The sequence below is a fragment of the Corvus cornix genome, chromosome 2 (genome assembly GCF_000738735.6).
Source record: "Corvus cornix cornix isolate S_Up_H32 chromosome 2, ASM73873v5, whole genome shotgun sequence".
NCBI lineage: Eukaryota > Metazoa > Chordata > Aves > Passeriformes > Corvidae > Corvus > Corvus cornix.
This window is the reverse complement of record NC_046333.1, coordinates 153,190,175-153,218,116: the sequence shown is the minus strand read 5'-3', so window position 1 is coordinate 153,218,116 and position 27,942 is coordinate 153,190,175. Positions and strand designations below refer to the sequence as shown.

At 47.9% G+C, this 27,942-nt stretch overlaps 2 protein-coding genes across 3 annotated transcripts; both read left to right on the top strand.

Moving 5' to 3' along the window:
- Positions 1-1,767: 1,767 nt before the first annotated feature.
- Positions 1,768-6,822, top strand: LOC104692601 (lymphocyte antigen 6E-like). The gene is made up of 3 exons (XM_010404680.2): positions 1,768-2,041; positions 5,421-5,540; positions 6,214-6,822. The coding sequence occupies exons 1-3, from the start codon at positions 1,990-1,992 to the stop codon at positions 6,420-6,422; spliced, it is 381 nt and encodes a 126-aa protein (XP_010402982.1). The 5' UTR covers positions 1,768-1,989; the 3' UTR covers positions 6,423-6,822.
- A 4,580-nt stretch (positions 6,823-11,402) lies between these two features.
- On the top strand, positions 11,403-16,474 carry LOC104692602 (lymphocyte antigen 6E-like). Of its 2 annotated transcripts, none has more exons than XM_010404681.3 (3): positions 11,403-11,616; positions 15,215-15,334; positions 16,208-16,474. In XM_010404681.3, the coding sequence occupies exons 1-3, from the start codon at positions 11,565-11,567 to the stop codon at positions 16,417-16,419; spliced, it is 384 nt and encodes a 127-aa protein (XP_010402983.1). In that variant the 5' UTR covers positions 11,403-11,564; the 3' UTR covers positions 16,420-16,474. The 2 variants fall into 2 exon arrangements, with proteins under 2 accessions (XP_010402983.1, XP_019144859.1); XM_019289314.3 differs by lacking the exon at positions 11,403-11,616 and adding an exon at positions 12,337-12,505.
- Positions 16,475-27,942: the final 11,468 nt, after the last annotated feature.

The following is a 27,942-nucleotide window of genomic DNA, read 5'->3' as shown; positions in this document are numbered from 1 at the left end:
AAATTCTTGTAAACTGGGATTTAATCTTCTCCTTTGCCTTGGTTCTTCTCGCGTCCTCTGTGTCCTTCCTGCCCACATGGGCTCCTTTCATTCTGTCACCTGGCTCTGGCGAGGGACAAAATATCAGAGGGCCATATGGGACCAGCTGGAAGATTTCAGGAATATCTCACGGAAAATCTGTCAGGAATCCTACAATAAAGCCTTTAAGAAATCCAGTCTTGCCTTCTCCAAATCTCAGCAGCTTGCAGGAGACAGGGGATATTTTAGGGTTTGGCATGGATGAGAGTTTGAGGGAAGGGGAAAAAAAAGCAGCGCCTGAGCTGCTATTTCTGAACCTGACAGAGGATGCTGTTGGAGATAAATCCCAACGTAGGCTGGCTCTGGAACAGAACAGCACCTCCTTGGGATTGGAGCCCTCCAGATAGGCCCCGACAAACATGGATTTACCACTAAAAACTCATTAAATCTATTCTGGCTTGGGGAAAATAAAACATTTCGCAATATTTTGCGCTGGCATGGAGGGAGCTTTGTTTTCCTCCTGGCGGGTGCCTTGAGGAGGCTGAGGGAGCCAAACCTCGCCCCTCCTCGGAGCTTTTTTGGGTAATTGCCACCTCTGTTCCAACTGAGTTTCGTGCTCTGCCTATTGGGAAAGCCAGAATTTCCTCACCTTACTCATGCAGGGCTCCAGAGGGACAATGTTTATAAGTCCAGTTTGGAGGTGTTGGAAAAACTGACTTCACGTCAGGAACCCGGCGTGCTTTCCTGGTGAGGTGATGGCTGGAAGTGGGTCACGTTGGAAGCCCAAAATATTCCATCGAGATGGGAATCTGAGCAAGTTGGAGATAAGGAAAAAGGGAATAAAGCAGATGGAGAGCAGCAAGGGGCAGAGGCGCTGGCAGAAGCTTTGGGGCATCTCCCACAGCTCCAAGGGTCACGCGAGAAGATCCAGCTGGACCTTTCCCGGGATTGTTGCCTCTGTTCCCATGACTTGATGGCAGAAAGGCAATGGTGGGAGGGAAAAACAACAACGATCCCAAGAAGATGGGAAAGGTTCTGATTTTATACAGGGAGATTGGATGAAAGACGATCTAAAGGAAAAAAGAAGGAGGAATAAAGAGCACAATCTGGGAATCCGATGGAATACTCCTGTCTGGCATTTCACAAATTCTCTTTTTCTGAAGACTTAATGAGTTGAGATCGTTGCTCAGCCAACCCCTCCTTCTCCGTGCTTTAGTTGGTTTGTGTTTTCCTCCCTGACATTTATTTTTTCTGGTGAATTAGTAAAAAATTCCCAGCTTGTTCCATGCCATGGGAGTGGGTGTTATTTCTATTTTTTAACATAAATTGTCATTTTTATTTACTCTGTGGATTTTATTTTCTAATAAGATAACATTTTCTCCTCATAAAAAATATCCCAGAACCACTTCTGATTTTGAACTGCTGCCTTAAACAGGAGGCAGAAAATGATGCCTGGTCCCCTATGAAAAGCAGAGGAAGGATTCTGCTCTTCTGATCTCACTGTCTTGACAATCCTGGGAGACATTTGGGAGAAGTTTCCATCCCAAATTCAATTTTAAATTTAAATTCCATCATTTCCATATGTGAAAGGACATGATCTTGGGGGATGCAGCCTGCTCTGAGACCTGGAAAGGAAAATCTTATTTTCCAGGGAAATTGCTTTGTTTTTGTGTTTTGCTTTCCCCCTCACTTCTCCAGAATTAGAAACAGTTGCAGAGTTCACGTCAGCTGGAGCAGCTGCATTGTGAAACAACCATGAAAAGGAGAAGTTCTAGGGGAAAACACACTCCCCTCCAGCTCTCCAAAAAAACGCCCTTCTCCGTACAAGCCCGGACACGCTGCTCCCAATTATCCATCATCTGACACAGCAGCCTCTGGTTATTATCTCCGGATCAAAGCAAACACTGCAGAGGTATAAAACCTGCCCTGCCTGAGTCCTGCTTATTTTGGAGGCTGCCAGACCTCTAAAGGATGAAGCTTTTCCTCCTGGTCGTGCTCGGCGTCGCCCTGTGCATGGAAAGTGGTGAGTTCCGAAAGGATTGCTTTGCACTGAACCCTCCCAGAGCTGGGGCATGGCTTTGATATTCCAGGATTTTGCAGCGTAGAGGGTGAAGCTGAAGGGTCATGAAGGAGTTATTCCAGAATAAGGAGACAGGGGATTTATCCCAACCAGAAGATGAAGGGATGATGAAGGGGGGGGGGGGGGGGGGTGAGATTCCTGCCTCAGATGATTCCTGCAGAGCCAGCCCAGCCCCTGGAATAGCTCAGCGGCAGCTGAGAGCCCTCAGGGCAGCTCCATGGGAATAGGGATATCCATGAGGGATATCCAGGGCAGGGATGGGGCAATATGTGCAGTAAAACTCCAGATTTGACACCACAGCCTGATTTATTTACTTTTTAACTCACTTTTTATTGGCTGCACCTCAAACCATCATTACCTGAATTAACAGAGATGGTTGAGCCACAAGAAGGTGCAGTTCTGGCTCCCAGCTTTTCCTTGTTGCTTCCAGGTGCAACTTTGCTGATCACAGATTCCCTAAGGTTGGAAAAGACCTCTAAGATCCTGGACTCTGATCTATTAGGAAAAATTTCATCCCTGAAAGGGTGCTCAAGCATCCAGGCTGCTCAGGGAAGCGGTGGAATCACATCCATGGAAGTGTTCAGAAAACACGTGGATGTGGTGCTCAGAGCCAGGGTTTAGTGGTGAACCTGGACTCGATGATCTTGGAGGTCTTTTCCAGCCTTAATGATTCCATGATTCCCAGTTGATCCCAGGTTTGGGATGGACATGCAGAGTCCCATTCTCATTCTGATAATTACCTGGGGGATTTTTTGGGAGAGCACTGGGAACCTGCACCTCAATTTTTCTGGCTGGACTCTGCCAAGGACCACACCTTGTGCTTTGTGTCAGGCAGGGAACAGAGGGTGCAGCCTGGATCATCCCTCTGTTTTAGGGGAATGGTTGATTCCCTCAGCCTGGGGGGCTTTTGCCTGTTTGCAAACAGAATTTTTCCCAGGATTTGACCTGCAAATTCCTGGCCATTCTGGCCCTGGTCTAACAGATCTCTTTGGCTCCCACTTAATTTGAGGATGGAAGTATTCCTATTGTTGGATTTCACAGGCTTGAAACTTGAAATTGTGCTCAAGTTGAGGATGTTAAGGCCAATAAAAGGATCTTTTCCTGCAGCTTTACTCCCATTTTTTAAAAAGATCATGGAGTGAGACAGCAAATTCCTTGAGGAATGTTTCTCTTCAGTTAGAGCAAAAATCTTGGTGACTGTGGCGACATCCGAAGGCAGCCTGGATTAACTCTGGGTTTGCATCTGGAAGAAATAAAATTCCCTACCCCTCTCAGCTCTCGTTGCAACAGATGCGCCAAGAAATTAAATAAAATTAAAGTGTTTTTCAATGGTTTGACCAAAATTGTCCTCCCTGACTTCAGGGTGTGCCAGTTTAAGAGCCAACCCCAGAGTCCTGCATTAAATAGTGAGTCAGAAACCTCTGGAGCATGGAGAGAGGTTGGAAAATTCCCCCTTGGATGGTGCTTCCCCCTTCTCCTGCCAAGAAGGCTCCCAGGGCAACTGGACTCTGAAATTAGGAGCTTTGGGCGGTTGGGATGAAACAGGAATTGGGCACATAACCAGCTCCACTGCTTCCTGCACTGATTCAGGAAGTTTTTCTGGGAATGGGCTTGGATTAAAGATGCTGCGTTTATTAAGGATTAAAGTGAGTTCTGTGTCTGGAAGATCCAGTTTGGAGGCTCAGTGTTTCTGTGAGGAAAGGGTGGTTCCTGCTGGGGTGGAGCTGAAATATTCCTGTGTAGAATTTGCACGTGAAAAGAGAATGAATCCAAGCACTTTGGACAGGGGCAATCTAAAGGAATTAGACTTCAAAAAATAAATTTGGGCCTGAAAGGTCAGGACAATATTGAAGGCAAGAGCCAGATAGGACAAATGAAGGTTCTGGAGATGGGAATGACCGTCACAGGAAGCAAATTGCAATAGTCTGGATGTGAAGTCAAAGAGAGCTGGGTGCCAAGTCTGAGGCTTTTGGAATGACCACGGGAGATGGGATCTGTGCTGTCTGATGGCCTCTGCTCAATGCCAGTCAGTGAGGGACAACAGAGGAAGAGAAGGGAATGTGAGGGCTGTGAACCACAAGAGGAAAGGCCATGGAAAAAGAAGGGGCTGGAGTGGGAAAAGAAGGCAGAGTTTCCACACAGGCAGAGGAAGAATAGAGAATTAAAAGCAAAACTGATCGTGCCATCATGGACTGAGCTGGAGCCTGATCTGGGCTGGCAGGAGACTTAAGGAGCCTGTTTGGGCCAGAAGGGCTTGTCCAAGGTCAAACAAGGGCAGTGGAGAGGCTGGGACATTGCTGACAAAGGAGCCTGGGCAAGGGAGAGGAGTGAGGAAGATGAAGAGCAAGGAAGGCAAAGCTAAAAGACAAAGCTGCTGCAAGAATTAGCTGAGCATTAACTGCCTGTAGCCAGGGATAGTCTGGAAATGAGGATGAGTTTAATCCCTGGAGGGTGACATTGCAGCCAGATAAATGGATGAGGAGGAAATTCCCCTTATCATGCAAAGAACCCTTCCCCAAGGATCTCTTTGCTCTCAATGATGCTTCAGCCTCGTCAAGTGCCAGCTGTTCTCATTCACTGATTTTAGCAAAGCACTTTGCAGATGCAGAGTGTTCCAGCTGTGCACGTTTTGTGGAGTGAGGAAGTTGTTACCCATGGATGGCTGGAAAAAGGAATCTGCTGCAGCCAAGGCAGGGATTTGCTGAGCCTGGCCTTCTACAGATCCAAGATTTTCCTCCTGACACAGGAGAGCTCTGAAAATCATCCCAAATCATAGAAAGGTTTGGGTTGGAAGGGATCTTAAAAACCAATTAGTTCCAATACCCCCACGGGCAGGGACACCTTCCACTGTCCCAGGTTACTCCAAGACTCAGCCAACCTGTCCTTGAACACTTCCAGGGATGGGCCAGCCACAGATTCCCTGGTCCAGTGTCTCCATACAACAACCAGTGGCCAGAAACTGAGGCTTGGAGGAGCCAGGTTGGAAAGAAAACCCAAGAGCTTCACACTACAAGTGGTGGGAGACTGGGCTGCTCTTCCCAAAAACACAGTAGAGATGCCAGATGTTTTAATGGATTCGAGGGACAGTCGACCAAATACCCATAAGGGAGATCCCTGAATGTTCCTTAATGAGCAAATCACAGCTCTGCCAGTGATTTGAGCTTAATCTGGCTCCTGGAGAGTCCTTGGGGCCAAGTTTAACCCAGGCAGGAATTTTTGGCCTGTGGACACTGGGCTTGACAGATCCTCCATCCACCCCGTTTTGTGCTCCTAGGGATATTCCCAGAGGTGACTGATGGATGTTTTTGGGCTTCTTTTTCAGCTTTCTCCCTGACCTGCTTCTCGTGCAAAGATGCAACTTCCAACATCCATTGTCTCAGCACCACCAAATGCTCGGAGAATGAGAAGTATTGTCTGACAACCTATTCCACCACAGGAACCGGTGAGTGTGGAGCTTTCCCAAGGCTCTGAGGACAAGGTGGGGCTCAGGTGGGGCTGACAGCTGAGCCTCCTCCCACCAGGAGCTGCGGTGGAGGAATTAGTGAGGATTTTAGCATGCAAAGAACAAATCTTGGGAAGGTGGGAACTCGGCATAGCCTGGGTCTGTTGCAACATATTGTAAAAATACTGCTTAAACTCAATTAAAATTAAACACTGATGATTAAACACGCTCAGGACAGGGAGATTTTGGAATAAAAATAATTATTTTTATTATCCCTGCACAAACTCCTTGTCTCAACTCCAAGCTCAAGTTCATGCCCACGAGGTGGTGGAAATGGAAAGGGCCAGATGCTGTGGAAGGAGCGATCCCACGGCACGGTGCTGATGTTCTGCAATCTCGCATTGCACAACTAAGTCCCAAATTCTTGCCCTCAGCTGGCCCTGAAACTAGCAGAAGATTTGTAAGACCTGGAGGTGGTGTCCATAGGTCACACAGACACATATAATAATGGAATGTGATGAAACCCAAGGGAAAACCCAATGGCACCAAGTGCAGAATAACAAATTCCCCGCGGGATTGCACAGCCAGGCTATGACTGAAACCTGCAAAAAAAAAAAAAATCCAAGATGAAAAACTGGACTTTTCCTGTTGTTTTCTCTCCCTCCCACTCCAGGCAACGACCGGAGCCAGCGAATCACCAAGAAATGTTCTGCATTTTGCCCAACCATTGACCTGAACATCGGCATAGCCGGAGTCGCAACCAGCTGCTGCGAGACCTCCTTGTGCAACATCAGTGGGGCCAGCAGCGTGAAAACCAGTTCCACCATCCTCACCCTGGGGGTCCTGGCCAGTCTTGCCTGCATCCTCAGGATGGGTTTTTGAGGGGTTTTTGCAGGGAAGGAGCTGCTTGGCTTTGCATGGCATGGTTCAAGCTGCGGTCCATAAGGTGGGAATGCTGCCCTGTGCCTCCTACCTGGAAGGTCACATCCCATCAAGAGGTATTTTTGCTCTTTCCGCGCTCTGGTGACAACTCCAAATGATGTTTGGGAGAGAAAGGGATAGAATGGAGCCCTGCACATGCAGAATGGCCCCATGTGGTCACCATCTCTCCTACTCTTGGCATTTATAACTCTGTGCATTTTTTGCCTTTCATTTTATCCCCGCCATTCTCTTGTGCCATTTTTTACCCATTTTTCACCCTGTATCATTTTGCTCTGAGAAAGCCTTTAATATTCCAGTTGTTAAACAGAAACTGGGCACAATAAAGTGTTATTTTATTCTATTGTGTGGCTGCGTGGTGTGGCACATTGGGCGTAGCTGCTGGATGTATCCATGTTATGGGACAAAAGCGGAGGCGTTCGCCTGCAAGTTGAATGGGAATAATGCTGAAATATATTAAAATTACTTTGCATTCACTTCAGGAAGCCTCTCCCCAGATTTTATTTTTCTGCACTGGCAGAAATGGCATTTTTGCAACTCCATTTCGGAATAGACTAAATTCTATTTGACTTCCTTTCAATTCCTCTCCTGGGGCAGCTGCCTGGAAGGAAATGGCTCTTGAGCTCTCCAGGAAACAGAGAGGGCAAGGCAGGGCCTGATGGGAAAGGATTTTGAGAATTTTCTTTAAACTGGTTTAAGATCTTCCAGTGGAAATTCCCTTAGAAGCATTAGGATTATTTAGAAAAGGGAGAAAAGTATTTTGCGTGGTGCTTAAAGAAAAATCATAGGAAAAGACAGATGGTTTCTGGAAAGAAACCTGGAATTTTTCAGACTCATCTATGAAGAAATATTAACACTGCAAATAAATCTTTTATGTTAGCTCATCGAGTTAAAATTGAAGGGACTCATTACCCTGCTCTGACCCTCCTTGTGGATAATCTTAGGAATGAGAGGTTTGCTCACTCCGACCCTTCCAGGGAGGCTGAACTCCTTTCTCCTGGGATGAAAGAGCTCTCCACAGGGATCATCCTGAGGAAGATCTCCCAGGGTAATGAGTTGGGTGCAGCTTACCCAGCTGGTTTTCCCTCTGTAGCCTCCTTGCAAAGCTCCATGTTCTGCTCATTCCGACGGGTATTTTCCAGGAGCAGAAGAAACACAACGCTCGGGAACAGCCACATCTTTATTCTTTACAACAGCTTTGCAGAGGAAACGTGGGCTCATGGCTCCAGCTCCTCCCATCTGCTCTTACCCCTTCCTGCCCACCTTCCTCCCACCCACATCCAACCCCAGCTCTGCATTCCCTGGCTTTTTTCTCTCCCAGACTTCCTCGTTGGCTTCTTCCTCCAGTCTTACTTTGGAGGAAGTCTTTTTCCATCCAAACTCTATTTCCTTGCCTCAGCTCATTGTTTCCTCCTCGATGTAAATGCAAGGTTGGCCAAGGATACTTCAATTTTGGCCATGAGTCCATTCTTCCCATGGATTTTATTGCCTATCCCAACTGAACTGGCTCCATCCATCTGCCCAATTTATTCTCCTCACCCTGTGTTCCTTCCTGCCAAATTTAGGGATATTCAAGTGACACAGATTCAAAAACCCCGAACAAACCAATTCTGTGACCTTGGCTGGCCATATTCTGCCCCACACCCTGATTGTAACAGGATAACAACTGAACTATTTGGAATAATCTTCATCCTGTGCTATCCACAGGTTTAGGATTCCTTAGGGACAATGGTTGGCACAGGGAAAGGTCAAGATGGGGCTGGTACGGCCTCAGGTCTTGTTCTGCTGAGCTTGGGAGTCCAGACCTGCCCTTGGCAGCCAGGTTTAAAATAAGGTCATGTCTTGAGCTGCCTGAACCTGGCAGGTGCCTCTGTTTTGGGATGGGAAGGATCCTGGCATGGCAAAGGGAATGGAAGCACGCGGGACACCCCTGGTTATGGCTGTTGCATGGAAAAGTTATAAACAGCTCTGGGAATACAGAAGTGCCATCCCTAAGGGAGCAGCTCCATCCTGGCTACCTCCTTCTTGCCTGATTTTCCCCTGATCCCATAGGCTTTTCCCTAGTGCCCAACAAAACGCATCCATGTGCTCCAAAGCTGACCCACATCCCAAAGTCCTTATCTGGAGGTGGGAGCAGCAACTTTCCTGAGGCACAGGAGGTCCTAAAAACACGAGAGCTCCCACAGTGAACCCTCCCCTCGAAATGTTGTGTAAGAGGAGACTCTGCCAGCCTTCCCGAGAAATCCCGATTGACACCTCCCACCCAGGTGCTGCTCCCTAATTCCAAATCCTTCCATCACCTCGGGTTTCTGGTGCCTCCCATGGCTCCACACTCCTCACATGGGAGCACTGAGCTGCCCCAGGAGCAGAGACATCTGCGATGCCTGGAGGGCTTTTGGGAAGGAGACGGGAGTCTCATTCCAATAGCTGGGATTGCTCCTGGGAGGTAACTGCCTCTCTCTCCCTGTGGATTATATAAAACTCATTTTTCAGAGCTCTGACTCACTGCACCAGAACCTGGGTCAGCCAAGAAGGCCTTTCCCTGCCTACATGAGGCATCTGCAGGAGGTGCTTTAACTTTGGCCCTTCTTTTCCCTCTCTCAGGGCTTTCCCACCATTGGTTTTGAAGGGTCTGTGCTGCCTTTAGTTCTCCTTGAATAATTCCCCTCCCTTTTCCTTCATGACATGAAATTTCTCTCCCTTTTCCCTGTTTATTTGCCCAGATCCAATACAGTGCCTCAATGTCAAAGCAAGAGACAGGCTGGATGCAAGAGACCAAAGCAAGGCCCCCACTGGGTCTAAAAATCTTCTGGAAGCCATGGAAAGGGACAAAAGCAACCCTTTTCCCAAAGCTGACTGCTCCATTTGTCATGGAGCCAAATCATGGCTCCAGTTTGAGTCCATTGCCAACTCATGGCTCCAATTTGAGATCCACTTTAATTTTCCCAAAAGGATAATGATAAGATTACTCCAGAGAGGTGACTCAGCTTCCTTGGGTTTTTTTTTTTCTTCCTGTCTTCCTCAATATTACTCCTCACTTGGTATCCCTGCTCCAGGCCCTCCTCCAAGCATGAATCCCGGGCACCAGGAGACACCCTCTCCATGCTGGATCCTTGAGTGATGCCTCTGAGTGCTTTTGAGTTTTGTAATCTGTCCTATTGGGAAATAAATCTCTTTTACAGCTCTCCACGCACTGGGAAGAGGGAATGCTCCAGCATTCCAAGGTACCTTAGAACCACAGTACTAAAGAAGACACTCATGTCCTGGAGACAGCTCCCAGAAAACACAGAAAATCCCATTTCCAACCCAAATTTCTCTCCTTTGTACATATTTGTTGGATGTGCTGGGAATGTTTTAGCCTCACTGCTCCTTCCAAGTCAAAGTCAAAGTCAAAATCGACTTGTGCTGATCCTATTCCCAGAAGGTTCATGCGGGAATAAAATGGATGTTGGAAAAGTCAACAAAGCCAGGCTGGATGGGGCTTGGAGCAACCTGGGATAGTGGAAGGTGCCCCTGCCCATGGCAGGGGGTTGGGCCAAGGTGATTTTTAAGGTCCCTTCCAACCAACGCAGTGTATGATTCCTCAGAAATCAACATGAGCAGGGATATGAAAGGGGAAAGGAATAAACACAACAAGTCTATGGGATAAATAAGACTAAAAATAAGGGAAAAAATGGTTCCTTCCTTTCACCCTCATTGCAAAACGCCAGCAAGGAGCCACACCCACTAATTAGGAAGAAAAACCTGTTTATAAAACACTTCAGCAGAAGACCAAGTTGTCCTGTGTGAAGCACAAGGCTCGATTTGATCATCACCACGTCCCCGCTGACCTCACCAACCTCCAAAGCCAGGGAATGTCTATTTGGACACAGGGCTTGAACAACTCTGGAATTCACCACCTGATGATGTTATCCCAGGACAGATCAGGAGGGCCTGAAAAAAGTGTCAGACAATCACATGGATCAGGAAATCATCCAGTGTTGGAATGATTCATATTAGACAAAAATACCCTGCTGATGGCTACATCCAGGGAATTGCCTGCAAAGTTATTCCATAATTGCCAGAAAAAGCAGGGTTTGACAATATTTTCTTTCTGCTCTCCAGGACTAATCTTGTTTTAGAAGAAGCTCTGTGGACTTGGCAGCTCAAGCTCTTATAAGATGCATCTTGAACGAGGGTCTCTATCCCAGACTGCCAGAAACAGATTTTAAGGAATTCAGAGGAGAGGAGCAACACAGAGGAATAAAAGCAAAAGGATTGATTTAAGAGGAGAGATTGAAAAAATGACACTCGGAGGGATGGCTCTTTCCAGAGCAGAGCTGCAATTCCAGGGTGCCAATTTGTGGGCTTGGAAACAGAGGCCTGATTTCGAGAAACTGTGGGGCGTGGAGAAAAGCAGCTCCTCTAAAGAATCCCTGGATAGAAGCAAAACTTCATTAAATCAAAATTGTACAAGGTATTTGAGGATTACAAGCAGGAAAAGAGCAAGTAGAGGGATTAACCAGGGGAAAATTGATAAAGAAATGAAGGCTGACATGAAAATTTGAGGAAAATCTTCTGTTTAACCAACCATTAGCTAATTCAACTTGGTGTAAAACACACTGATTTTATTTGAGCTAAACCAGCTTAGGCCAGCTCAGAGGCTGAGGCTGGTGCTGTTGGATAATTAAAGCCAATGAACGGTACAAACCCTGGAACATCACGTGCTGTCTATGCAAAGGGATTAGGAAAATTCATTCCTAGGACTATCTCCCCATGCCTCCAGGCTCTGCTTTCATCAGAGCAGCAGCTCTGGAAGGAAGGAAAGGGAGAAATTCAGAGGAGGAGAGAGCAGATCCCAACTTCCCATCACTCACACAACCGGAAGAGCAAGAAATGCGTGGCTGAAAGGGCTTTTCCCCAAGGTGCCAGCCCGTTCCAAGGGCTCCAGCATGGAAAACTCCCACATGAACATTCCACACCCTTGGGTTGATTTCATGTCCACATGCGAGCCATGGGGAACCTGTAAAACTGCTGCTGTTGGGCTGGGGTATAAAACCTGCCCTCCAAACAGCTTCCCAGTCCTGCTGGGAGGATCTGCTGGAGATGAGGACTCCTCTTGTCACCTTGCTGGTTGCTGTCCTGTGTGTGGAACAAGGTGAGCCTCTCATGCTGCTCCTACTTAAGACAAGGATTAGAGGGAAGATGGTGACAATTTTCCACTTTAGAGGGCTGTCACCAACTTGGCAGTGTTGTGATGGTGTCACCAATGTCCTTTTGCACCTCAATCAGTGATTTGATGCAGAAATAAGAATCTGATGAATTAATTCTTCTTTCCAGTGGTAGAGCTCTGATGGTGCTGGATGCCAGGTTAAATCCACACAGCAGTCTTTGGATCTTCCAAAAGGAGGCAAGTTGGAAGTGACAGAAAGCATAACAAAGTGGTTTTTTCCTTAAAAATTTCATGTTTGGGGTATTTTAGAGACTTTTATGCATTGCTGCTTCCTCCCTTGTAGTGGTTTGCCACGTGTCTTCCTAGGAAATGCAACAGTGGGAATTTTTGTAGATTAAATCTGCAACAGAGGCGAAAGAACTTTTCATGTTAAAGGCGTCCCGCTCCCAAAGGGAAGGCTGAGTGTTGTCCTCCTTCTGGGATTGAGACACACGTGTTGCTCCATCACTCCTGGCACGTGGGAATGACGACTGGAGTGCCAAAATTTTCCCCACACCTGATGGTTTCCCAGAAACCATGATACGAATCTGGTTGAGAAAGAGACATCTAATTAATCAATTATTGCTGATGTATCAACCCCCTACTCCTAAATCCTTTGGAATGGTTCTCCAGCGTGCCTGGAAAAGCAGGAGCTTTGCCCAGTTTTGGGGTGAGAAAAGGACTATTCAATCTTGGAAAAAAAATGGATTTTGTGCCCACCATTCCTGGTTGAAGCAACATAATAGCGACAGACGAGAATTTTCAACGGCAACGTTCTCAGTGTGACCCAGGATGAAGTGGAAAGCTCACAGAGATCCAGGAGCACAGGTTCATGGTGGGATTCCTTACTGGTGACACTTTATATTGGCATCAGATTCCCAATGGATTTAAGGACAGGCTTTTACACAGCACCTTTCTGTGGCCCAGCCTAGATCAAAAATAAGAGATTGCAGCTTTCTGGCCTAAAACTGGGACAAAGGAAAATGTGGAAACTGTCATTCGGTCCTTCTTATGTATCCTGGGTCTCATCCAAGACCCTAATGACCAAATTTTGGTCAAAACTCTTGATCTCTCAGCCAACCAAAGAGGGTCTTTCACCTTTTCCATCCATGTTCAACTGTTACGGATATTTTGTGTCCAGCAGAAATCCTAAAAGGTCTTGATCCTTTTCATAGAATCACAGACTCACTAAGAGTGGAAAAGACCTCTAAGGTCATGAAGTCCTTGCTGCAATGTTGGACAAAATCAGGCAAATATTTGTTTAAGGTGTCCCTGAAAGTTTCCAACAAGGAAGATTCCACAGCCTGGAACTGCTCAGAGACTCTCATCCCTTTAGGAATTTAGTTTTAAGCCAGCCTTTAAGATCTCTCAGCATCTCTTTTTGTACTGTTCTCCCATATTCCCACCATGGGACACATAAAACATTTTATTACTTTCTTCTTTGCTGCCTATTTTTTCTTGCATGAAGAAGATTCCTGTGACTTTCCTCAGCATATTCTCATTTTCAACAAACAAACTAAACCCTTCCAACCTTTTCTACAAGATCACATTTCCAAGACCTGTGACCTTTTCTCCTCCCTCTCCTCTGGTCCCTCTCCGAACGCTCTGCATAGTTTTGGAAGTGCCACAGAGAGATTTGGGCACCGGGGTTCCAGCTGAGGCCTTGCCTGGGTGGAAAGGCCACTTTGCATATCTTGCACATGACATTTCTGCCCGTGTCCCCTTGGGTGACGTCTGCTTCCATGGCTGGAATGTGACACTGTTGACTCCTGCTGTTGTCACTGTGGTTCCGATCCCGTTGTTTGTCACCCTACATTTAAGTGTCTCAGTTTTATCTAAAAGTCATTTATTTCTCTTTTTTATTTTTATTTATTTCTCTTTACTGATTGCACTCACTCTGTTTTCACTCTTTTATTGCATCCATCTATCAAAATCCTTTAAATTCAGAGAATTATGGAGTGGTTTGGAAGGGATCTTAAAGATCAGCTCATTCCAGCCCCTGCCATGGGCAGGGACACCTTCCACTATCCCATCCAACCTGGCCTGGAACACTTCCAGGGATCCACGGGCAGCCACAGCTTCTCTGGGCAACCTGTGCCAGGGCCTCACCACCCTCACAGGGAAGAATTTCTTCCATTGCTCCAGTTGGTTTGACCAATAATCATTGGGAATCGCCCTCTGAGGGTGTTTTCATGTCTGGCTTTGCAACCATTCCCTGGCATTTTCACCAGCTCGTGTTTCCTGGGCTCGCTCGTGAATAACATCATTCAAGGTTGTGTCAAAAATTCCTTAAAACCTCACTGAATCTCCTCTACTCTGTACATGAAAATTCAACTTCTTTCAGAGGTGAATGAAGCAAGAAAGCCACACAGGATCAACAGTTGATGACTTTTTCCTTTCCTTCTATCAGAAACTTCTCGTTTCATGGTGTGACCTTCACTGTCCTTCCGCTCCCTCACTGCCAACTTCTTATCAGGCAAAGCTGTGCTCACAGGGACGTGTCCTTTAGTTGTTTTTGCCCTTTCCAAAGTGACAGACTGTCCCCAGACTCAGCAGGAAATCAGCCAGCATTTGGGATTGTTTCCCTCCAAAAATTAGCCGTGTATTTAAAGAAACTCAACCACAAAACCTCACACTTCGCTCTGGATGATTTCACGAACTCAGAACCCAACCACCATAAAACCTTTCAATCTGCCTGGGTGGAGAGTGCTCTGCACATATTTTGGGATGTTTTATCACCCAGGCTGTGGTTTTGCTCTTCTTCCTCTTTTTACTTCTTCCAAGAGGCTTTCCAGAGGTCTTTCCTACCATGTTCTGGTTTTGAGGGCAGGAACAGAGATTTTTGACAGGAAACACAACTCATCACTGCGTGACCTTCCTGCCAGTCAACTGCCACTGTTGCAGATGTATGAATTATCTCACCAAATCTGTCTTTAGCACTTCAACCAAGCTTTTGGTTAAGATTTTCCATTCATTCCCTATTTTATGCTAAAAACAGAAGTTTCACAGAGCATCTGAGGGCTCTCATCAGACTTCCTAGAACTGAGGTTAGTCCAGTTCAGAGACGTTCAAGCACAAAAAAAGAGATGTGACAGCAGTCTCTGAGCCAGACTAAAGAGAAGTAGGACACTGGGCATTGTCCACCTCCTCAAAATGCTCCAGGCATCTTTAAATTCTCCCTGCCAAGCCCTGCCCAGGAGAAACCCTGAGCAGTAATTGGTAATTCCCGTGGCCGAGCCCTCAGGACAGAGCCACTATGGCTCAGCAATAATCTCCATCACAAAAGCCCCCAAATCCTTGAATTCCACTCACATCTCCTGCTCCCAGGGATTGCAAGCAGATCGATAACACTTCGCAGCCTGAGCCAGAGGAGACAGAGAGGGATTTAGCGCTGCTGCCACGGGTCAGGGGATAAAGAAAGTCACTGGTCATTCCCACAAAAACATTCCTCAGACTGTATCGAGGAAAATGGATATCTCTGCACTGGAGCTTTTGTGGTTTTTAAACCTTGTAATGTGCTTTTTCCCTTTTTTTCCCCCCCCAGTTTATCCATTCATGTGCTACACCTGCCAAGAACAGGAGTCCAACAAGGACTGTTTGACCATTTCCATGTGTGCCAAGGAGGAGAAACACTGTGTGACCATCCGGAAGGACGTCGGGACAAGTAGGTTTGGGAACAACACCTTGTTTGTTTTGTAGGAGAGCAGTCCCAGGAATGGGATTTCATCCCACTATGGGAACAACAGGCCTTGACGGCCAACTTTTAGGAGACATTGACCTTGTGGTTCCTTACTGCAGTGTCCAGAGACACTTGATATTCCTGCTGGGAATTGGGGAAATGCTGAGGACACACAGAGCAGCACCAGGGAGTGGATTCACACCTGGATCTGTGCATGTTCCACTCCCAGAGTTGTTTTGAGAAGGGTTTTGGCCAAACCTCACCATGGCTGACTCCCTATGCCAAGCACAATCCTTCAGGTCTGTCCTGGGGGCTCTGTGCCCTCAAAGACCTCCACATGCTCTTATGCCAAATCTCAGGTCATGCAGAACATTCCCCTTGGGTTTATGTTGTAGGAAAAACCATCCTGGTGGGAATGACCCAGCCTGAGCATCACTTCAGGCAGCTGGAACTGAAAGCCACCCACAGGTGCTAATTCCACTTTAGGACTGACAAAACATGGAGCCCAGAGAAGTCCTGGTTGGACTTGATGATCTTAAAGGCCTTTCCAAACCTTACCAGTTCTAGGATTGTATGAAACTGTGGATGCCCCATCCCTGGAAGTGTCCAAGGCCAGGCTGGATGGAGCTCTGAGTAATCTGGTCTGGTGGGAGGTGTCCCTGCCCATGGATGAACTTGAAGCTCCCTTCCAACCCAAACCACTCCATGATTCTATGATTAATTCCATGAAATTTGCCTTGAGCATTAAAGCCTGCCCTTCCTTTACTCACCAAAACAGATCTAGCCATAAAAATATTTAAACAATGCTTTTTCATCCTCCTTTTTCTTCTCCCCCCCCCCTTTTTTTTCCTGCACTAGAGCCCAACAAGCCTAAATACCTCATCTCCAAGATGTGTTCTGCAACGTGTCCAGCAACAGGTCAGCAACAAACCCAGAGCTCCCAGAATGTTTCCTGCTGTGAGAAACCCTTGTGCAATGTGAATGGAGTCAACAGCCGGCACAGCAGCCACGGAGTGATGTCGCTGGGTGTCCTGGCCAGTGTCACTTACATCTTTGCATACGGATTGTGATGGGTCTGGAAGAGCTCCCCATGATGGCTGAAATAAAAGTATTGTTCTGGGATAATTTCTGCTCTCAAAGATTCATGTTTTGTGGTTGAGCTTCCCCTGGGATCTTCGAGAGAGCCTGGATAAGGCAGGTGCTGAACTCCCATTGATTTCCTGAGCCTACTTGAATCTGAAGTGTCCCCAGACATCCAACTCACCTAAGAAAACACATAAAAAATGGCCTTTTTGACATGTTCAAGCTTCAATTCATTATTGCTCTGAGGAGATCCTTGAAGGCACAGTTTTGTCTCTTAACTTTCAAAGCTCTGGGAGGAATAATATCCCACCCTGCCTGAAACACAGGGAATGGCTCCACAGCTGTGTTAGCACAGGGGATGATCGGTGAATTTGTTCACAGTGAGTTTGGTTATCAAACATCTGCTTATAAACAAACAGGTGGAAGTAAAACTGATTTCTGGCAGTGTTGTGGACACTTCTCCAGCCTCGGTGGGGAGCAATTTCTGTCTCCTCACGCTCTTTGCTCTCTTGGTTCACATTTTGAAATGAGCTTCCCTTATTGGAGAAAAGGAGGAAAGGCAGAGAGGGAAAAACGTGGCCGAGAGAGGAAAGGCAGAGGGAAGGTGGGAGGGAGAAGGGAAGGAATGGGGGCAGCCTGCTGAGCTGGGAGTTGCCCTCACGCTGCCTCCTCATGGACCTCGTCCAGCTGGAAAAAACACCCTCGTATCTATTCCCCTCTTTTTCTCCAGGGCCAAAACAACCTCACACAGCTGTTGCCAACCCCTGTCATTCAGAGATTGTGAGAGGCTCTCTACAGACCCACGTTCCTGGCAGAGAAACCATTGATTGTGTTGAGCTTTGTTCGGTTTTGCCCTCCGAGCGCTCTGCTCTGCTCCCTGTGGGAGCTGCAGCTGAGGGGAGACAGAAAAGCTCTGTAGGAAGCCTGGGGGTGTCACAGAGAAGAAGAAGGGGCAGCCAGCCAGGGATTCACACAAACAGCTCAGAGCTTCTGGGGTCACAGTCCCGGCTGCAAGCTCCCATTCCTGGAAAACACACAGGAAAAAAAAAAAAGAGAAAAGAAAAAGCTGGCAGCATCCCGAGCTCAGCTGTGTCCTGGGAGAAACCAGAGCTGGTTCAAACAATTGAAGAGTGTTGGGTTTTTTTGTTGTGTTTGATGGTTAAACAAGATCTTTGCTTTTTCTGAAGCATTGCCCTGGAACTCTGCTGGGTTTTGGTTGCACATGTGGAAGGATGTGGATTTTTGAGGCATTTCATGGAGCCTGGATTTCAGAGCCACTGGTTTTCCAAGAGGATAAAAGATTACACATCAACTTCATGTTTTGTGCTGTGAGCTCTGGGTCTGGTAACTGGTTTTTAACATTTTGTTTAATGGATGGAGGGGAAATGAAGGAAATGAAGGAAATGAAGGAGGTGACACCACATTGCTGGGCAGGGACAAGAGGACACTGACATCCCACTGAGCGGACTGGTGAGCTGTGCCGGGAGATGACAGATGTCAAAAGACCAAGTTAACAGCAGAACCTGCTGTTAATTTCCTCTCACCAATGACAGCCTCAAAAGGGAAGGAAAATTAGGATGCTGTTATGATCCGGTTTAAACCCAGAAAAGCAAGGAAAGCTAAGTCTCTGTGCATAAACCGGACAGAACTTAGAAGGTTCAAAATATTCCCAGAAACGAGATTAAAACCAAACGAGGTTAGATGTTGATGCCAAAAAATGGATGTGTTTTATTTAATAGTAGAGAGGCAAAGAGAAGGAAAGAGAAAAGAAAGAAAGAAATAGAAAAAGAAGAGTGTGTGAGGGGTGGGGGGACAGGGAGAGGTGACAGGGGTTAGGTGGAAGCAATCACCCATCCAAGGGTCCCAACAACGTCTTCTTGTTCCCCTCCATCTGCTCTTGTGGTGGGGACACGCCAAAGAGTGCAGAATCCCGTGGATGAATACACGCTTTGGGCCAGGTGGGAATGCCCACGTGCCTCTCTTGCAGGGGCTGGCTTGACACTGTCCCTTGCAACACTGAGGGTCTGCTGCATCATCTCTGGGGCAGGGTCTGGGGACCCCTTGGGGGGCCCTGTGATGGGCCATGTCACCCCCTCTGCTGTGGATAAGCTTCTTCCCCCGTGGTGAGGATCCCTCAGCTGGGCTCCTCAGGGCTCCTCTGCACAGTGGAGGATGGGCGGTCACTGCGCCTCTGACCAGAGGCTTTTCCAAGGTACCCAAAACCTCTCCTCCCTCCACCCTTTGGTGCAGGGGGTCTGTTCGAGCCTGGCAGCTGATAGCCCTGGGGCTGTGGTCTCCACCTTGGAGGTGTTAAGCCGGTGCTCAGTGAATGTCGCCAGACCTGAGGTGTTACTTTATCTTATCTTCATCAGCGAGCGGTGTCAGGCCTCAGTCAGGGCCCCATTCAGGGTGCAGAAGTCTTCTCTGCAGCTTTTGTAATGCAGTTTTAAAAGTCCTTCAAGAAAATGTCTAAGTCATAAAATATAATATTTCAGTCTCTGACAGATGGAGAAGGGGAAGAATGAGTTTTTAAACCAAAAAGAAGGAAGAGATGTCCAGCTGCTCCGGGCAGGCACCGGCAGCACTGGTAGGGCTGTGGTGGCTGTGCTGCATCCCAATTCCAGGAGCAAGTCCTCCAAGAGCAAGCCCTCCATACCCTGCACAGTTTTTCCCTGCAGGACCTTGGGTGCTTTCAAAAAACTCCAGCAAAGTTGGGCTCTGGGCCAAAGCCGTTACTGTTTTACCACCTGTGATGCTGGCAGGAGAAAGAAGAAGTAGAAAGAGCAATTTATATCTTAACCAGTTTCACTGGACATGAGAAAGCAAAAACTTTGTGGGAGAGACCATCTGGAGGGGAAGGAACAAGTGGAGGGTTGAGATAAGTCCGGCGAGGATTTGGGGAACCAGGATGGGCAGAGTTAAGGAGGGAGAACAAAACTTACCCAGATCTTTTGCAGACCCTTATTCCCAGCTCTTTCCCCTACTTTTCACCACAGCAGTTTGAGTGCTGCCAGAAGATCAAATGACAGAGGGGTTTCCTAGAATTGTCTACAAATTTAGAGAAACCCTTTCTTTTCCTGAAATTTCTGGATGCCGAAGCAACTGAATTAGCCAGGATTATCGTGACTGACTCTTTGGAGATGAAGGGATTTTGTTTAACAGGATTTACAGGTTGTTTTGTCCACCCACCTGGTTCCTGGACTGAAAGCTCCCAGCTGTGGGAGCTGAAGGTCATGGAAAAGTAAATCTGGAGATGGGAATTCCAAATGGACGTTGTCACTGCTGATCCTCTGAGTGGAAAATCGCTGGAACTCTTTCAAATAAAGAAGGAAGAAGGACAATTTAAAGCTCTCCTTCTAGATTGGAGGTGAGGAATGGGCTGATTATGAGGTCACAGCTCCTTTTCCACACCGGTTCCTCCCTTCCCTGGGCTGGAGGAAGGTGCAGGTAGAAGATCGAGGCTTCTGTGGCTCAGCTTTAGGCAAAGCCTAAATCTCCTTTTCCCACATGGATTGAATCAGTCCCATTTCCCTTTTCCAGTGTGAGGTTTGGTGCTCTCCAGGCTGAGCTGTCTGGGAGAAGAAATCCAGGTGATTCTTGGAGCTACCACTTCAGAGTAGGATTTGTTTTCCAATCCCACAACTTTGAGCCGCGCTTGCAGCGTCAGAAGATGAGTTTGTGCTTCCACATGTGGAGCGAGAGGGAAAACAGGTGTGGAGACACAACCACATCAAACACAAGAGCAAGAGCCATTTTGCTGCCACAGATATTAATGAGATGAACTAATTAACACATCAAAAGTGAATAAAATTAGTGTTTTCAACATGAATATGCAAATCAGTGAGAGTTGTCAGGCAAAGTGGTGTCCAGGAAAATCGGGAAAAGAAATCCATCACAGCTACTAAACCCAGCCTGTTTCTCCTGCTCCTGTTTCTTTGCAACAGGGAAATCTGGGTGTTTTGAAGACTGGATATCAACAAATCACAGACTCATTTAGGTTGGAAAAGACCTCCAAGATCATCGAGCCCAACCTGTGACCCATTCCCACCTTGTCAAACAACCCAGAGCACTGAGTGCCACGTCCAGAGCCTTTCCAGTAAGAAATGTGGAAATAATCCATCATTAAAGGGCATAGGAGACACTCTGGGGACACACACAGTGTTGGAAAAAACCAGTCCAGAGTTGGAAAAAAGCTCTGAAATAGATCATCAAACAATGGTGTAGGGGCTATCAAGGAGGCAGGGATGAGCAGCAAGAATGTTGTGACAGGTGGGTGATACCCCCACCTGTGACAGGACAACAAAATCTGTGAGGGTAAAAGTGGTACCTGTCACACAGCTCAGCCTTAATAAAGCTTCTGGCAGCATGCCACGTGATGGGCTCAGAAGCAAAACCAAGAAAACCCAGTCGGGCTGAAATCACGAGCAAATCACAGCCAACAATTTGCTGTCAGGCTGCAACGATCCATTAAAAGGCTCCTCTTGGCTCTGGGATGACGCAAAGTTTTAATTGCTGGTTTGGATGACGGATTAGACAATAAATTCACTGAGCTCATGGGTGACAAGCAGAGAGAATCTGCAAACAGGGGGATTCTGGGTGATTCCAGTAAATTTAAGTGGTAGGCTGGGAAAAGAGGGTGTAATTTAGGAAGGCCAAGCACAAAGCTCCCCAGTTAATGTGGCACAAATATGGGGTGAGGGAATCTCCCTCGCAGCAATCTGGCAGGAAAAGAAGTTGTGCTGGATCACAAGTTTAACACGTGTCAAACTTTGGGAAAAAAAAAGTGAAACGAAGCCTTGTCGGAACTCTGCACTCCATGGAAAAATCTTACACATTGCACTGGGAAGTGCAAACTGGTGTGTGATGGGATGAGCACCTTCCAGATCCTCCAAACGGAAGGCTCGGGCTGCTTCACTCTTCCCACACTTTATGTTGGGGTTCAAATAGCAGCAAACAGGATTTTAGATGGATCAGAAGGGATTGATGGCATTTAAAGTAGGGTGAAGAGCTGGGAAACGGCCTCCAGAAACGGCAGCTTTAGCACCATAATCAGGATGCATCAAACCATGGAAAAACTATGGCCTCAGCCTCTCCCTGGGAATGGGAGAATGAACTGATTCCTGGTCATTCCCATTCCTGCTTCTCTCTGTCCCCTTTCTGTCATTCCCACATGGAGCTGGTTCCCTTCACCAGAGCAGAATTGTGGTGTTCAGGGTTGTCTTTGCTTTATCACAGAATCATGGAATGTTTTGGGTTGGAAGGGACCTAAAAGATCTCGTTCCAACCACTCTGGCAATAAGCAGGGACACCTTCCACGAGATCAGGCTGCTCCAAGACAAAGACAGAACAGCAAAAGCGACCCAAAGCTCTTCCGGTGATGTGGAAATAACTCCCATGTAGGAACTTTCACTCCAAAGGATGTTCAGCTCCAGGGTTCCCAGGTTTCAGTCAACCTTAAAGCAGCGCTAAGGCAGAAAGTGGAGAGAGCTCTGCATAGGAATGATGGTTTTCCCATTTTCCAGCTGATTCCTTACTCAGGCAAGTCTTTAAGTTCCATGCAAAGCATTGGGGGTGCCAAGGGTACAATTTTCCTTGGTCCAGGAGAGGCAGGAGCAGGTCCTGGCTCTGTGCCCAGGGCTCGCAACAGCTCACCTTGGACCTGCCTGCAGCTCCAGGATGCAGAATTGGATGTTAATCAGCAATTAGATAATGAGCAGACCCCACTCCTGGGAATGAGAAACTCCCTTCTGCAGTCACAGGAAATTGGAGGAATAAAACTCCCTGAGAGATCTTTGGGGAGAAGAGAGCGATTTGATAGCACAAAAATTATGGGGAAAGTGGATTTTGCCTTTCACGCTCTTGTCAGAGACTGAAAATAGTTCATGCCTCAAACATTGATATAAAGTTTTGCTCATTATAAAGAAGCCACAACCGAAGAAGCTTCCCTGAAGAGTGGGACTTTGAACTGAAGGTCAACTGTTGATTAGATAAAGGGAAATGCATTGTTCAGTCATCCCAGGCTGAGGGAAAGGTGCGCATCCACAAAAGGCCAAAGCCACCAGCTGCAACTATCCCCGGCTGAGTTTGGGGTGCGGGAAGAGCACAGCTCACAGACGCCAGGTTTACACAGACTGCCCCCACCCGAGCGGAAAGGAGGAGATTTTGGGTGCGTGGTGCAACCTCTGGTGAGAGGCAACAAACACCCATCCTCCGATTACACAAACTGGCCCAGCTGTGGAACCCCCACCCCCACAGGCCACATCCACGGGACTTTCCCGTGAGAGGCTTGGCCCCACAGGACTGCACATGGTGCAACAGATCCAGAGTCTGCTGTGAGAGACTCACCCCCCCGCCAGGGGGACATGCCCAGATGTGGTCACCCAGCCTGAGCATATACACCCATGGGACTCTGTGCCTTCTGGGGGGACCTTCACCACCAAGAGACCAGCTGGAGAAGATCACTGAACATCGTTGGGATCCATGGAGTGGTGATATTTTCCTTATCCTGTCCCTGTCACTCTTTCTGTCCCCCTCACCTATCTTCTACTTCTTTCTTCCTTTCCTTCTCTCTCTCTCTCTCTCTCATATTTACCATCAAATAAAACCCTTACTATTGTCACTGGCATATGGTCTCGTTTGCACCTTAATTCCAGCAGAGGCATTTCTAAGAACCTTAAAATTGGATCATAACAACTCTTCCTTATGGATTTAATTGGATCACAAGCACCAACGTGGGCGTGCCCAGATCATCTGGCCCATGTCACTTCTGTGCCACCAGCAGCCAAAAGATGAAAGCCCCGCAGCTCTCCTCGGGCCTTTAAGGTTGAGCACAAGGTGAAGGTAAAAGGTGAAAGGCAGAGCACAAAACAAAACAATCTTGGACTTGTTTTTGACAGTTTTTAGAGAGAGGATGTTCTCTTTGCTTGATTTCTCTTTTGTTTTTCCCCTTTTAGATGAAATTCCTGAATATTCCAGCCCTTTTGTTTACCTTATCTGGGTGTTTTATGGCTCCCACCCTCCTCTTAGTCCTCTACAGTTTCTTATCCAAGGTCAGCTTGTTCTTCCTCTACTTCTGAAAGACCACAGGCACCGTGCTCCATGGCAATCAACAAATGCCTTTCCTTTTAACTCTTACTCTGCTGGTTCTTCTGGTTTTTCCACACCCTGGAAACATTCCCATTCCTATTTTTTTTACACCAAGTTTAACATTTCCACTATAAAGCTCCAGCACCTTGCCTACAGCTTCAGCACATTTTGTGCCCCCTCCATGGAGTCTGGTGAATTCGTTTTTCATAGAGAGGTGCATTTTTTGGTGGAAGGGGTGGGGAAAGGACTGAAAAGCCTCCTCCTACCCCCAAAAAACCCAGAGATGAGGCCCCTGTTGCAGGAGAGGAGATGCCCTCAGGCACAGCAACCTTTGCAGGTGGTCCAGAACCTCTGATGGCACAAAAAAGGCCAGGACTCAGAAAAAAGCTACAAAACAAGTCCAGAGTTCAGCCAGGAGACAGAATTAGGCCTGGAGACAGGGATAGACACTATATAGTTAAGGATCATCCAGCAGGCAGTGTTGGAGAAGAGAATAATGGAATATCCTGGGTTAGGGACAAAAAGGATCAGCAATTCCAACCCTAAAAGTCACAACCAGAAGTCATAAACAGATAGGAGATAAAATCACAGCACACGGCCAAGGTCCATCCAGGACATGGCTGGAGACAGGGCCACTTACATCAGGGCCTAAAGGGTTAGGCTTGAGCTTAAAGGGGGTTCCTGGAGCCATGGGCACAGTCTGAGCAGGGCCCTGCTGAAACTGTTCAGGGAAACTAAGGTTTTTGCCTGAGTAAGGAGCTCTTCTTAAATCACCACAGTTGTTTTCCTGTCAAAGCCTAAAACAAGCACGGCTGAGGGTGAGTCATGCAGACTTTGGAAGGAGGAAGAGTGAGAATTCCAACACCAGCCAGCAATCCACTTTCACTTTAGGCTCAGGGAGAGAAGGGAAAAGGAAATGTGGATGGCAGCCAGAAGTGAAAGTTCATCCATGCAGCAGTCAGATCCTGTCAGATGACAGTCAGATCCTGACCCCAGGTTGTGGTTGGAGGGAGCAGATGAAGGTTTTATTCTTTTATCTATAAAAAATATAATAAATGGCACAGCCCAAAGATGCATCTGGTTGGGCACCTTTTTTTTCAGGAATTTTCAGGAATCTCAGCAGCTTCTTGAGAGCAATCCCAGGTCTTTCCCCATGGGATGCAGCAGAGGTGGTGGAGGACAGTGACCTGTTCGGCACCAAAGCAAAGAATAACTTGCAGCTTGGTTTGCCCATGGAAAATCTACATCTGGAGCATCCTTGGATGCTCCAAATATGATCCTGAGGGTCTTCTGGGCAACTCTGATCCAGAATAACCAGAAGGGACTTTAGGAGAAGGAACATCCAGGGTGGGATGATGAGGAAGGGCTGGGACATGGAGTCAGGCCTCTCGTTCAGCCAGGTGGAGCAGGGTGGCGTGCGCAGGAATTCCGGGAATGGTGCATCCCAGCTCCAGCATTCCATGGAGTGTCGGGGCCTGTGCCAGCACCTGGGCAAGGAGGACCTTCATGCCAAGACTGTGTTGCAGCAAAGTGCTCCAGACAAAGAGAATTTTGGGGGTGAGAGGAAGCAGCAAGGATGGAGATCCTGGATTCCTGCTCTTTCATGGCCTCCCAGTCCTCTGCCAAACTGATTCTCCACATTTTGCCAGGTGGGGCAGAAACCTCCCACAGAGCAGTTCCAACCCTCTCCGGGAAAAATCTGAACAATTCCCAGCTCCACAGGAGTAATTGCATAATTACTGAAAAAAAAGGACTTTGTCCCCTTCCTGTATCATTGGAGCAAAGCAGTTTGAGAAGTTCTGCTCCACTAACCCGGGGACACGTCTCATTTGCAAATTCCTCTGGCGTTTAGGTGCCTCACGTGCACAGCCAGACCCAGGAAGTCTCACACAAACCCTGAAACAGAAGCGTGATGGGGAAGGAACCTCTCTGTGTCCCACCCGGCTCCACAGAAGCTGAGCAAGCTTTTACTGACCCTGAATTTCAAGCTTGAACTCCCCAAGTGCCTGTTCAACACCAAAGCCTTGCAGGCCTAGTTAGTCTAGGTTTAATTTCTGCGCCATCTCTGCTGCCCTGAGCCATGAAAGGACCTGTCACACTCATCATTTCCTGATTTTAACCGTCCCCATTCCTCCCCAGTGTGCCACAGCCAAGAAATATTTACCCTAGCACCAGTTCGCCCTCTGATCCAGCCACTTCCTTATCTCCTTTTCCTCTGAGTGTGCTTTTGTAGCTGTCTCCACCTTTCTCCAGCACAGGCCACATTCCTGGTGCTGGACTCTACCCCTGTTGCCTCTCTTGCTTCACCCTTCTTTTCGTGAAGAAATGTGTTTTGGCCTTGCACTCACAATATGAAGCCAATGGTTCAACAAAGTCCTCCAGTGACCTCCAAACTTGCAAGAAGAGGTTGGAGCACTCAGGGCAGTGTTTTGTGGGCTGGTCTAGAACAGAGATCTCTGCCAGCAGAGCTGCTGTGTTGAGCTCTGCAGTCTGTCCCACACAGCAGCCTTGGGGAGGAGGTGGGAGATGAGCTTAGGCCGTAGAATATAAAATATCCTGAGTTGGAAGGGACCCAAAAGGATCACCGAGTCCTCAGAAGGAGGACTTTGCCTTTCTTTCCTTCCTTACCTGGTGTAATTTCCACCACAGAAAACTGGTCCCTGGTGGATCTGGCCACCTCTTCCTTTTGCAGCATCCTGTCATTAATGCTGTTCCCACCCAACCATTCCAGTAGGACCGGGATGACTCCAGATCCCACGCTGGGTTGTGACCTTTGTGACTCTTAGGTCCTATCTCTTCCTTCTTATCAGTAGACAGGGCCTCTCCAGGAAAAAAAAGGGGCTGATAATGTTAAATTTAAGTGTGGGAGAAAACCAGGAAGCTGTAGATCCTTGTACTCTTCACCTGGGAATGAGGAGAGTGTGTCACAGAATCCCAAGTTTGGGTTGGAAAGATCATCTTGTTCCACCCCCTGCCATGGGCAGGGACACCTTCCACTAGCCCAGGTTGCTCCAAGCCCCATCCAACCTGGCCTTGGACACTTCCAGGGATGGGGCAGCCCCAGCTTCTCTGGGAAACTGTGCCAGGGCCTCAGCACCCTCCCAGGGAAGAATTTCTTCCCAATATCCAGCCAAAATCTACTTCCTTGGTCTGTATGAGACAGGGGTTTTGCAAATGTGTCTGAATTACAATTCCTCAAGTTACCACAAAGCTGAAACTTCCCATTTTTTTAGTATTTGGTTTGTCCCAGCAGCCTGTTTCAGTGGAAGATACGAGCCCACAGAAACTGCTCGGAAGTCAGTTCCAGCTAGAATACCTGGCAGTGACAAATAAAAGTGAGTCATAGGTAAGAAACGGGAAGCAGGGATTTGCAGGCATGGGTTTGCTTCCCAAGCAGATTGCTCTGAATGCCTCCGACAAGACAGGAGCCGGAATTTCTTCTGACAGATGCGTTTGCCAAGAAATGCTGACTCTGCAGAATTAAACCCATCTGTGGCACAGAGTTTGTCAAGCCTGCTTGTTTCCTGCTGGCTCACCAGCCATCTCCTCCATTCCCAGGCTTTCCTGACAGCCAGCTTCGCAGGGGCCCTCCCCCACTGCCCCTCCTGCAGCCCGTTTCCTAGAGGATTTAGTTATTTCCGTGGGACCTACTGAATTTGGGACACTCCAACATCAGGGGACTTATTTACACTCTGAAGACTCATCTTGCCAAGCAGCCCAGGCTGTCCCATGCCATCCCAGCTGCTGGGCTCTTCAAGCTTCCCAATCCTGTATGCCTAATCCAATTTAGGCTCTGGTAAACAGATGGGGAAGTTGGTTCTTTATGTGCTTGGCTCTTCAGTGGGGGCTGTGCGTGCTGATGGGTCAGACACGAAGAGGGGGTGTTGCATGCAGGGACGGGTTCTGTATTCGAGGGAATCTCGCCTGCAGGAGATCCATGCAGGATATGGGGAATGTGTGTATACAGGGTGGTTGCGAATGTGTGGAGGAGGATGTGTGTGTGCTCAGGGGATCCGTGAGAGGAGATGCATGGAGGAAGAGGGTGAGGCAGGGAATCAGCAGGTCATGTGGGTAGAGGAAGTCAGAGAATCCCAGAATCCCAGAATAAGCTGAGTTTGAAGGATTGCGCTTGGATGAGTGGGGTCCGGCATACAGGCAGCCCCCCTGCTCCGGTCTCTTCCTTCAGGGAAACAGAGGGGACCCGAAAGGGGGCTGGAAAAAGCCTTTTGCGGCACGGCTAGGGGAAAGCTGGCTCTGTTCCCCGTCGGCCAGCCGCTGCCATGCCGACACATTCGGCCCCCTTCCCCGGCCCCGGTTCTCCCGAGCGGGGAAAAGAAACTAGGCGTGGCCAGGGAGGTGGAGGGGGGAGGCGGTGCGGGGGCCAGGCCCGGCCCGCGGGGCGGAGCCGTCGCCCTTTCTCCACC

Coding starts and splice junctions, on each gene's coding strand:
- LOC104692601 (XM_010404680.2), top strand. CDS start 1,990: ATGAAGCTTTTCCTCCTGGTCGTGCTCGGCGTCGCCCTGTGCATGGAA. Junction 2,042..5,420: donor CGCCCTGTGCATGGAAAGTG/GTGAGTTCCGAA, acceptor CTTCTTTTTCAG/CTTTCTCCCTGACCTGCTTC. Junction 5,541..6,213: donor CTATTCCACCACAGGAACCG/GTGAGTGTGGAG, acceptor CTCCCACTCCAG/GCAACGACCGGAGCCAGCGA.
- LOC104692602 (XM_010404681.3), top strand. CDS start 11,565: ATGAGGACTCCTCTTGTCACCTTGCTGGTTGCTGTCCTGTGTGTGGAA. Junction 11,617..15,214: donor TGTCCTGTGTGTGGAACAAG/GTGAGCCTCTCA, acceptor TTCCCCCCCCAG/TTTATCCATTCATGTGCTAC. Junction 15,335..16,207: donor CCGGAAGGACGTCGGGACAA/GTAGGTTTGGGA, acceptor TTCCTGCACTAG/AGCCCAACAAGCCTAAATAC.